Source organism: Nannospalax galili, unplaced genomic scaffold (genome assembly GCF_000622305.1).
Source record: "Nannospalax galili isolate Female #2095 unplaced genomic scaffold, S.galili_v1.0 scaffold206, whole genome shotgun sequence".
NCBI lineage: Eukaryota > Metazoa > Chordata > Mammalia > Rodentia > Spalacidae > Nannospalax > Nannospalax galili.
The window spans coordinates 5,540,515-5,552,789 of NW_008358101.1; the positions used below are offsets into that span (position 1 = coordinate 5,540,515).

General features: G+C 38.7%; 1 protein-coding gene across 2 annotated transcripts in view; it reads right to left on the reverse strand.

The window, feature by feature from the left end:
• Positions 1 to 5,437: 5,437 nt before the first annotated feature.
• Lmbrd1 (LMBR1 domain containing 1) overlaps positions 5,438 to 12,275 on the reverse strand; it is a 114,108-nt gene continuing 107,270 nt past the window's right edge. For both annotated transcript variants that reach the window (XM_029557798.1, XM_008856280.3), the window contains 2 exons: positions 6,936 to 7,027; positions 5,438 to 6,771 (listed from right to left, as the gene is read on the reverse strand). In XM_029557798.1, the coding sequence (XP_029413658.1) occupies positions 6,658 to 6,771; positions 6,936 to 7,027 (206 nt within the window). In that variant the 3' untranslated portion in view covers positions 5,438 to 6,657. The remainder of the gene's footprint in view (positions 6,772 to 6,935; positions 7,028 to 12,275) is intronic.

Genomic DNA, 12,275 nt, shown 5'->3' on the forward strand with positions numbered 1-12,275 from the left:
CCACATACTTTGCTGCGTTAACTTACCTTCAGAATTTTAAACAACTGCCATGAAAAAAAAAAAAAATCTTTTCTCTATCCATTTTAGGATTCCAGATGAGGCTCTTTAACAGAAGACAGATTAATAGGAGAAAAATCATCCAAGTTCACTTAGTTTTGCATGACACTGAACTTGTCCTAAGAAAATGAAAACTCAAAACTCAAAAACCAGTAAACTCAAATGCTTACACACAAGCATAGCAAATTATGAAACTTGAACTAGACAAAGACGTTGTGCTCAGGCAGCTAATGGTGGAAAAATAACCAGGAAGCTAAGGGTTAATAATATCTATACATAATTTTTTTTTCAGGGAAGGGAGGACCTGGTGATAAGAATGCTACTTTCCTTGTAGTATAGGGACGACAGCTTCTACATAGGGGTTTATCTCTTGCTTTTAGAAAGAAAAATGCGAAGTTAAAGTGCCCTTGTGCCTGCCGTTTTCTAAATAGCTTCAGGTCAAAAGAATCCTTACACCAAAAAGTTGTATTTGGGGTGGCATACTCTGTCACCTTCAGCACTCATACCGTCTCCACTAGAGGAGTATCTTTTGGTTCTTTTCCCTTCTCTCCCCACATCCCTCTGAGGATTTTAGCATCCTTCCTCCTTAGGTCTTCCATTCCTTTCTCCTTCTATCCTTCTACTTTTTTTAAAATTGTTTTTACTGAATTTTTGTATATTTTACACAGAATATCTCCAACAATCTTCATCATCTTTATACCCCTGTCCCAACGGACACGCTCCCACAGCCTCCCCCCACCCCACTGGAACCCACATACTCCATCATCCGTATTAAGGCCCAATATGTCAAGTCAATGTCCCCAGATGTTCCCCTGTGCAAGTCCATCCACTGAGGTCCAGTCAGCCTATCTAGAGTCTCTTGTTTTAGAAAGATCAGCTCTTCCTCACCCAGCAGTAATCAGCTGTCAGTGTTTCCTCAGCTAAGATTGGGGTCTGCTGTTCATTTCCCCAGTTCTATGCTGGATTTTTTTCTGCTAGTTTGCATAGGATTTTTGTATGCTGACACCATTGTCATAGAATCATATGAGCAGGGTCCCAGGAGCTTGTAAGACTTTCCATATGGTCCTGCACCTCTTCCCTGGCTCTTACAATTTTTCTGCCTCCTCTTCCACAATGGTCCCTGAGCCCTGGGTGGGTGGTTTAATATAGAAGTCCTGTCTATGGATCAGTAATCTGCACTCTTAATCTCTACATTTTGGCCATTTGTAAACTTTTGTGTTCCTGTCCCTCTGTTGCATGAGGGAATCTTCATTAATGAGAATGGAGAGATTCATTAGTATCTTCTTCATTACTCCTGTTCTATGTTCTGTGTACCTTAGATGTAAAGGTTGCATTGTAGCTGTGTCACTTAGGCCTGAGCAATTCATAGACAGTGTCTGTGTGTGACCAGTTGTGGTATTTGGTTAACAGTCTCTGGTGCAAAATAAGCTTCTTTGATGAGTGGTGATGGGATGTTTGTCTCTAAATATAAGGATACATATTTTGCACATACCAAGAAATCACATTAGTTTATGGATGTGACAGTCTTGGGGTTTTCTCTAAGATCTATGACCTCTCCAGCCATTTGTATTTGATTATGTTTAGAGTACCACACTTGAGTTTCCTCCAACTGAGTGAGCTTTTAGTCCAATTAGGTAGCTGTTGATTGCCCCCAAGATAAAAGTGCCACTACTGCACCAATGTCATATGTTGTGCCAGCCACTGATGTGGCTATTTGGTCTTGAAGATGGTGTTGTACCATCAACTGATGTTTTCCCTTGGCACCTTGTGTAGTGAGAGCTAGCCTTCAGGAGAATTGGTAGCAGGCCAGTTGCAGCTCGATTGCTCCAAATCTGGGTCCGAAGTATGTTCTGTCTTCAGCAGCAGGGTCTTACCTTCAAGTTCTGGGAAGCCACCAAGGGCTGAGGCAATAGCCTGTGTAATTTGGGGAGTCTCTTGGACCACCCTGGCCAACAACTCCTGGAAAGTTTCTCCTGTCTGACATTGTTTCTTGTTATAAAGCTTTTAGCTATACACATGAGCCTCCCTGCAGTCCCAGCTAGCCTTGAATTCACAAAGATTCACCTGCCTCTGCTTCTTAAGTGCTGGGATTAAAGGTGTGTGCCACCACACCCAGCCTATCTTTCAACTTTCACCAACTGTTTGTTTCTTTCTGCTCTGATAAAAACACCAAAACCAACTTGGAGAGGAAAGGATTTATCTTCCATCTCCCAGGTTACAGTTCATCACTGAGGGAGTCCAAGGTAGGAACTCAAGGCTGAAACCTGGAGGCAGGAGCTGAGGCACAGGCCATGGAGGAATACTTTCTGGCTTGCTCCCCTGACCTGTGCTCAATCTGCTTTCTTATACAACACAGGACCACCTGGCCAGGGGTGGCACCACCACAGTGGGATGAACCCTCCCACATCACTCAACGCTCAAGAAAATGGTCCAGACATGGCCACAGGTGAATCCAATGGAGGCAACTTCTCAACTGAACTCTACTCAGGTGTTGTCAGGTTGACAACTGAAGCTATCCGGCATGCCAACCATCTTTTAACATGGTTCCTATGGCTCAGCTAGTAAACATCTTCCAAAGGCTCACATGCTAGTTTTGGTCACTACTCTGAGGCACTGTTAAGAGATGGTGAAACTTTTAGGAAAATGGGACCAGAATTTAGTTCAAGGAGTGTGCCCTTGAGGGGAATACTGGAATCACAGCCCCATACTCCCTCCACTACCTCATCACCATGATGTGAAGCAGTTTCCTCCCATATGTGTTCTCCACCATCTTTGATCTTGCCAAAGGTCATGGAACAAGCTTGATCATGGACTGAAACCTCTGGAACTGTGAGCCAAAATAAACCTCTCTTCCTTTTAAGGTGGTTTACTCCAGGTTTTTGCTACAGTGACAGCTGACAAGTTGACTGAGGTTGATATATACATTCAGTGCTATAAGGAACACCTACTGTGCTGTGACTATGGATTATTTCTAAAGCAGTATATTACTGTAACTATATATGTAACATTCGCTGAGGAGCTTAGTATACTTCAAAGACATTTAAAAACATTATATGAATCCAGTGTGTCTGCATATGCGAGTACAGGCACACACATATGACAGCACATATGTAGAGATCAGAGGGCAACTCTGGAGTCAGTTTTCTCCTGCCCACCATCAGGATCCACAGAAAGAACTCAGGTCATTAGGTCTGTGTGCAAGCATCTTACCTGCTAAGCCAGCTTTCTAGCTCATGAAAACATGGTTTTATAGATTCCTTTCCTAGAATTCCTAACTGGTTTTCTTTTCCTATGCAATATGCACTTTTCATTTTGTTGGTCAGGAATTACTGAGCCAGCTTGAAGTCAGCTACACATTTGATTTTCCTACTGCACTGCAACATAGGTAAATAATCACTTTGAAGAGTGCAGGGAACAGAAGGGCCCTTGGTCATTTGGAAAGCAACTACTCTAGATGATCTCTAATTTAGACATTTTCATAGACTTCAAAGGAAATACTCTGTTCATTAGTGGAAGTGCTAACACTTAAAAAAAATCAGGTTCATGAAAATATAAAGTTCAATGCATTCCTTTACTGCTGGGAGGGAAAAGGTAGCATTAAAGCAGACTTCTAAATACATAGGAAACAAAACCTCAGGAACAAGAGGAACAAAATATATTTAAAAAAATAAAATTAGCAAAATGGTAAGAAGTCTTCCCCTGCCCCAACTCCTAGAAATAATTATTAAATAAAGTATGATAAAATTTCTAAACTTATTAGGTAGTAAAATAAATCTCAAAAGAATACTTATATACCCCCCTACCCTTTAATAAAAATATACTTTATGTAGGCTTAACTCCTGTAGATTGGTTTACAGCTTCTAATTATCCAGTTAACCTGTCAAACGGATTTTAACTTTCCACATTAGAGCACCAACTCTAGGCTCTTCAGAAGCTGAAAACCCAGATGTTCAAGGATGTTTTGTTCAAGGATTTGTAAGGCAGAGGAAGTAGACATGCAGCAGTTAGTCATAATATGCCTCACTCTACAAGTTGCATGTGAACAGGAAGAGTCACTGTCTAGCCTCCCCCGAGGGACTTAGGCAAGGAGAAGCCTAAGGATATAATGCTAAGTAGGACACTTGAAATACACGGATTTTCTCAGGAGGCCAAAGGAAAGACCAAAGGAGTACTGCAAGCAGAAGGAACTGTTCAACAGAGTGTGGTGGTAAGAAATCACTCATATAAATGCTGTGGGAATGACAGAGAACTCAGCAAGCAGATAAAAAGCAGATTAGAAAGTCTTTAAATATCACATGAGGGCTTACAGGTTTCATTCTAAAATAACTGAAAGCTTTCAGAGCAAGGAAATGCAATAATCCCATTTGTATTTTAAATGTCAAAGAAAGGCTGAAAGGAGTCAGGACTTGGCAGAATACCCAGAAAGGAAGTTTAAGAACCTGTGTATGTTAGTTTGCCTTGGCTGCACAACAAAATTCCAGACCCCATGGCTTATGAAATGAGAATTTATTGTCTGACAAATATGGAAGCCAGAAGTCTAAGAGCAAGGTTCTGGCACAGATGGGGGTTCCTGGGATCTCTTTCTTTAGCATGTAGAATACTTCCTTACTTCCTTTGTGTGTCTGTACACAGCCTTCCCCCAATGCCGCACACACATTTCAAATGTCTTTTGTAATGAAGGACCCACTCAACAGTCTAATTTTACCTTTCTTGATTTTCCTTTTTTTTTTTTTCTTTTTTCTTTTTTTTGAGACCAGGTCTCCCCATAGCCTCTGCTGGTCTGGAACTCACTAGTAGGCCAGGCTGGGCTTGAACTCACAGGAATCTGCCTGCGTCTGCCTTCCGAGTGCTGGGATTAAAGACATGTACCACCATGCCCAGCCGTCACTTTTTTTAAAAAAAACAAAAATTTTATGTGTATGAGTGTTTTACCTGTGTGTATGTAGGGGCACCATGTGCATGCAAGTTGTTAGCTGCCACGTGAGTGCTGGAAACCAAAACCAGGTCCTCTGAAAGAGCAACCAGTGCTCTTAACTGCTGAGCCATCTCTCCAGGCCCCTTAATTACTTTGCTTAAAGGCCTCATATTCTAAGGAACCAGGGATCAGTACTTCAACACGTGAGTTTTGGAAGGACACTATTCACTTCATAACACAGTGAATGGCTGTGAGAACAGAGAAGAGGAGTCAAACTAAAGCAAAGCTGGGAAGCAGAAGCCTACACAGCTTCATGGGTTTACTAGATGCAAGTGATATTACAAAGTGATATGAAGGTCTGCCTGATTTTGGTTGAGGTAATCTGGGAACCTAATTTGACAGATCAGGCCATTTGACATTTGTCACAAACAAACAAACAAAACAAAAACATCAAAAGAGACTTAGTGCGTTATTAATGAAGAGTTCAATTTTTAATCTGCTGCAACTGAATCAATAATGTAGTTAACAAGCAAGTAAAGTTCAGAGTATAGGGAAAGCAATAGTGTTGGAGGCTGAGGGTATGTGATACTGTGCACCCAGAGAATGTAAAATGGACACCAGAGAGACTGGTGAAACAAGTCAAACACAAAGGCTCCCAATGCCTATCAACAGAGGCAAAGATTTCATCTGAACAGACAAAAAGTGCTACAAAAATTAAGGGACAGAATACTTAGTTGCACATGGGGCTAATTCTTAAATCTTCTCCAGAAGCAGAGATAGTTTACTTCAAGCACAAACATAGAAACATTTTAATGAATTCTAATTTATGGTAGCAATTTATATTTTATTTTTACTATCCAGCACACTTTCAAAATACTCTGCAGAGGTTATATAGTTGATTCTACCTTTTGTAAATTTCAGATCTTTAAACGAAATAAATCTGAGTGTGATGTCATATACCGTATAATGCTCAGTAAACTGAGTTTTTCAGGATCAATTATTCTTGATACTTCCATTTGCATTACAATACAAAATTTAAAGCCTTTTATAAAACAAATGCTATCTTCATCAATACGTATACCTTGAATATTCTTGTGGAGGTGTGAAGACTTGATTAGTATCAACAATAATACAACAATAACACACCTTAAAAACACCATGGTCTTAAGTAGTTTGCAAAATTCTCATGAAATCTACTTCAGTTAGACTAATAATTTTATGCACAAAGCTGCAAACAAGCTGCACATGAGCTGTATGTTCATCCAGGAACAATACTGTGAACACTGTTTAGCCAATCAATAAAGACACATTAAAACTGCACATGATTCTGGAGACCCTAAGGCACAAATACAAGTGACTTCTTATTAGGGTTTTAAAAGGGAACAAAGATTTTATGGAAGATTTTAATAAATTTAACACTATCATATAATAAAGAATAAAAATTTTCACAAATATTTCCTCACAAACCTGGCAATCTCATATTTATACAGTATTATTATAGCAATTTTAAGTGTTCATCTATGATACAATAATGTTACTTCAGAAAACATAAAAAATATAGTTCTTTTTAATGGCCATGCTCCCACTTCTGATGAAAGCTAGACAGTTCATCTTAATGTTACTTTAAAATTCTGAAAATGCTAACAGGTATCAGTCTGTTTCATAAAGCTAAGGGTGGAAGGTTGTCAGGCAGAATAGGCAGATGGCTCATCATCACTTAGATCTGAATCTTCATCCACACCTTCAATGACTGACTTCTTCCCTTTACAGCAGGACACAACTAATCCAATCAAGAATACCTGTAAATTTAAACATGTTGTGTTACTGTTTCAAATCTAAAATTATTCAGAAGCAATTCATTTAAACTCAATGATAGTACTGAGATGCCCACAGGCTACTGGGAGTTGCACAAGTTTATATGCTGAACTGTTTAAAAGGGTTGAATCAAGTTCCTTACACTTACCCCAAGAAAGGCCCAGTTACCAAAATAGTATGCAGCACTGAAGAACCAGAACTTGTGAAGAAATAGGTATGTCCGGGTTACAGTACACTGATCTGTAAAAGCAAATAAATGATTATGTTGTTGATTCACTTGAATCTAAAATGCTGTTAACTAAATCATATAGACAGTGACCTAAATCACATAAACAGTGAATATTAGAGGAAGGATCTAGGTCTTCTCCAAAGCCTATTTTCAATCACATCCATATACTTTTAAATTGCCAAGTATTATGGCATATGGAAAAGAAACAGAATGCCACTATTATAATTTTGATATTAATTATAAAGGCTTTATTGGTCAGTTCAATTTATTTAAAATAGAAAAGCAGTTATAACATGGAATGCCAGGCATCACAAAACAACACAAAGATCTCCCATTAAGAGAAAAAAAGAAAAGAGGGATCCAATATGTTAGAATATGCTGCACTTCTTTAAGACACCAATTCTCAGGACAGCTCACTTAAGAGGATTTTACTGAGCTCATTTTAAGGATGGTACTAAAATGGTAGTTGGTTCCTCTAAAGAAACACCAAGGTCATTCACTCTTGTGATATGGTTCTTGCTGGAAGTTTACATATTACAGCTTCAATTAAAAATGATTCATATATTTCTCCTTCAAATAACATTTAACTCTTAAAGAGAAAGCAAACTAGTTATTTAATAGCTGTGTTGGTAGCAGACTAACATTACGCAAATACATTATATTCATTATTCCCATTAAGTTAAAAAAGACACACACAAACAGTCTTCTAGTAAATGAAGTCTGAGGAAATAACTTTTCAAGTCATTCAAAAAGCCCAAACAGCACAGTGAGAAACTGCATTTACTGCTACTGACAGAGTTCAACAATTTTATACATTCCAGATTGCCTTTATTCTTTCCAGAACAAATCGTTTGTCTTACAAAACAAATTCTTTTCCATCTATTAAATAAAAGAGTATGATTTCTGCATATTTTTCTCTAAAATGGGCAGTGGTCAAACATTATATATGCAATTGGGTGATGTCATATCCTGCTGCTGATTAAGAAATCTATCTTTAAGTTGTATCTCTATGAAATGTCTTCTCACCTTCAATAAGTGCTATTAATTTTTTCTTAAAAAAATAAGCTGGGAGTTTTGTACCCTAGTTTATTACACAAGGATCAAATACACTTTCCTAATTTTTTTGTTGTTGGTTGACACACACTTTCCTGAAAAGTAGAAATCAGGCTGTATTTTACAAGAATACAAGACATTTCCTATAGATATGTAAATATTTAAGTAATCTGAATCTGATCCCTTCCACTGTACTTAACTCTAGTTCAGGAGATTCGATGCCTTTTTCTGACCTCTAAGGGCATTGCATGATTCTAGTCTACTTATATACATGCAGACAACACACACATAAAATACAAATAGCATTTTATTTATTTTTTTAATATTTTATTTATTTTTATTTTATGTGTATGCATGTATTGCCGGCATGTAGGAAAATGCATCGGTGTCGTGCGATGCCTGCGGAGGTCAGAAGAGGCTGTCGGATCCCCTGGGACTGGAGTTACAGACAGTTGTTAGCTGGTACATGGGTGCTGGGATTCAAACCTGGGTCTTCTACAAGAACAACCAGTGCTCTTAACTGCTGAGCCATCTCTCCAGCCCCAATAAAAAATAAATAAATATTTTAAAAAACCATATTCCTTTGAGATATAGAGGCTATAGGCCAGGACTTAAATGTTTGTTCACAACTGTGATGAGTAATCTTCATAGTCAACTTAACAGGATTTGGAATCTCCCAGGACACACATCTCCGGATGTGTCTGGGAGTTTGTTTCCAAAGAGGCTTGACTGGAATATGGGCACTACCATCAAATGGGCTGGGGATCCAGACCGAATAAGACAGAAAAAAGGAGAAAACAAGCTGAGCCTCACATTTATCCCTCTTTGCTTCCTTTAGACATGGTATGACCAGCCACATAACCTTTCCTGCCATGATGGATGGTACCTCTTCTCAATCTATAACCCAAAATCAATCCTTCTTCCCTAAATTGGCTTTGCCAGGTTATTTTGTCACAGCAATGAGAAAAGTAACTAATATCATAATTATTTTAAAAATAAGAACAATATCTTCTACAGTTTAAATATTATAAAGGTCCTATGTCCAAGTATAAAACTATTTGGAAAAAGTCACTTAACATTCTTAATACCATTAGCACTCTAAACAAAAAAACAGAAGTTTTATTATTCATTTCCACACTAAGAGACACTTTGGGAGTTAGAACTTGCCTGAATTAGGAATTTCAGTGCCAGAAGAGGAATTACAAGACAGAGCTGAGCTGGCAGAAGCAAGTGCAAGCGAAATCACTCCCCCAGAGGCCCAGTATTCTAGAACTCAGTGACATTTGAAATTAACACAGACTGGTTTCTCTGGCCTACCACCAAAACCGTACCTTCAATGTTCTTCCTACTACACTGTTTACTGGTTTTCCATTTTTTAAAGGTTGTGGACTTGAATACAAGCTTTCTAAAATTAAGGTAAAGGTATTACTAGTGGTCTGCTTTATGGTTAAAAAATGAAACTAGGCCTGAATGTGGTAGAGCCTGCCTTTAATCTCAGTACGCAGGAGGCAGAGGAAGGTGGATCTCTGTGAATTCCAGGCCAGTGTGGTCTACATAGCAAGTTCCAAGTGAACCAGGGTTATACAGTGAGACCCTATCTCAAAATACTACCCCTCCCACCCAGTAATGAAAAAAGAAACTAGACTAAAAATCCCTGAGTATGCAACAGCGTTTCATCTTTATGTGTCTGCTACATTTAGTTTTATTCACATAAAGTGGATAAACCCAGAGAGCAATTTTTGTAAATTAGCCTTATACTCCTATTTCATGCTCAAGGGATGACTGCATGACAAACAAAGGGAGGGGAGACCCCTGCTCACTACCTGCCAACTTCCAGTTGCTCACCTGTGTACAGACCTCTAGCACATCTATGGATCTTTCTAAAGTTGTCTGAGGAAGTAACTGTAAACTTTTTAAAACTTTCTTCGACCTTCACAGTCAATTTAGGGCTGAGGAGATGGTTCAGTAGGTAAAGCGATTATGCATACATTAAGACCTGAGTTTGGATCCCCATGACCTATGACTGATGTAAAGTGGGACGCAGTAGCACACATCTGTAACTCCAGCACTCCTTTGAGATGGGAGGTGGAGAAAGAAGAGTTCTATGAAGCTTGTGGACCCGCTAGCTTGGCTTACACAGCTGTAAACAAAAGAGTGTTTCAAACAAGGTGGAAGTCCAGGACCCACAGTTGAGGTTGTCCTCTGACCTCCATGCATGTATCATGGCACATGTCTGCTCGGGAGAGAGGAGGGGGAGGGGGAGGGGGAGGGAGAGCACTCAGTTTAATTAGTGCATGTTCCATTTAGGGATTGTGTTTTAAAACCAGAACTATTCAGGGAACTTGTGATTGTTGTCACTGAAAAGGACAAAGAAAGTTCCAATTAAACCAAAGGTCAAATATTTATCATAAAGACTTAAAACATTTTTTTCTTCCTGATGACAAAGTATGAAAGTTAAGAGTTGAAAAAGGGCACCTTAAGTACATAAACAAAACTGAAAGATTTTAAAATCCCACCACTGCCACCTTCCTCCATCTCATTTCACACAGCATCAGAGAAACAACTCACAGAAAAATGCACCTACACCACTGTTGGTCACACAAGAGCGGCCTATATTGCTGTGTCCCGAATTCCCTCTGGGTCTCCTGTGCTATCAGACAAACCATATATTTTATGTGTATTTATTAACTTACAAAGGAATGAGAACTCAGTGCCTAGCCCCACGCCCAGGACACAACTACCATAGTCCCCACCAGCATTTGCTCATGCCTCAGGGGCCAGCGATCTCGCCCCAGGTCCACAAGAGTCAGTCCATTCTGTCTTTGAGCTGCTGCAGCTGGCTAGCTGCTGCGGCTGGCTACCCAAGGCTTCTGTCCCAAGATGGCTCCCAGCAGCCCCTTTGTAGTGCCATGCTCCGTGTCAGGCCCCACCCACTGGAGGAACTAGCTAATTGGGAGACAATTGCTTTACAGGACAGTCTGAATATTAGACATTTATTTCCTTTATTTCCTTATTTATTTCCTTTCAGATCACTAGTTATGACATTTTTAACAATTGCACTAAGTAACTGATTAATAACTATAATAAATAACGTAATTTATTTAACTGTATTTTTAATGAGCAGTGTCAGTATGAGCACAATTGAGATCATTTCATGGGCTTTTCGTTAAGACCAAGTTTAATCCACAATTCAGTCATCATGTTAACCTTCACTCAAAATTAACATAGCTGTACTGTGTATTTGCACTACTTATCAAATGATTTTACTTACCAAAACTGTAATTATTTATCAAACTGTTTTAAGAAAGAAAATACTATCATGAGTGTAGTATAGATAGCCTGGGGCTTGGTGGTGGAGAAAGAGGTTCATTAAGTTAGGAGATTGCATAGTGTAAAACACAGTTATAGGGATGGAAAGTAGGGTTGAATCTAAGAGATCTTTATCAAGTTAAATCACTGTTTTTGATTGTCAAGTGTTTTTACGCTATACATGAAATACATCCACCTTAGAAGATTTGAAAGGAATATATACTCAAGATTAATGAGGAGGAAAAATAAAATATGCAATAAAAACCAAGGCTGTTATCTTGAAGCTGAGCAAATGGCAGACAGTTAAATCTGTTTTCTTAAATCTCACTGGAAAAACTGGGTAAAGGGAAAGAGAATTAACAGGCATCAAAAATCATAGAAATTCTAACAGAAACAGTTTTGCTATATCTTGAGAGTATATGGACTATACCAGACTAATAAAGATTGTCAGATGCTCTTTACTAAAGAATAAATTTTACAGTGACCATTTTAAAGAACCAATATAGTTTGTGTTGAGATCTGAACATATTTAAGAAGGTCTAAGCCAGGCATGGTGGTCACTAGCACTGTAATACTAGCACTGAAAGACAGAGGCAGGAGATCAGAAATTCAAGGCCAGCCTCCAAGTTTGAGGACAGTCTGGGCGACATGAGACCATCTTAAGATGAGGGGGAAAACATATAATGCCAAAATATATGTATTGCTCCTTTAAGAATGAAGGTTCCAATTTCATTTACATCACCCTCTGGTCATATAAATCTTAGCATATTACTTTCACATGAATGCAAGGTCTCACTTAAGGCTGACCACATGCAGCAAACAGACTAATATCTTTCTTTTGCTTTCTTAACTATAAGGTAACATCCTAACCTATATATCATATTTCAAATACAGGAA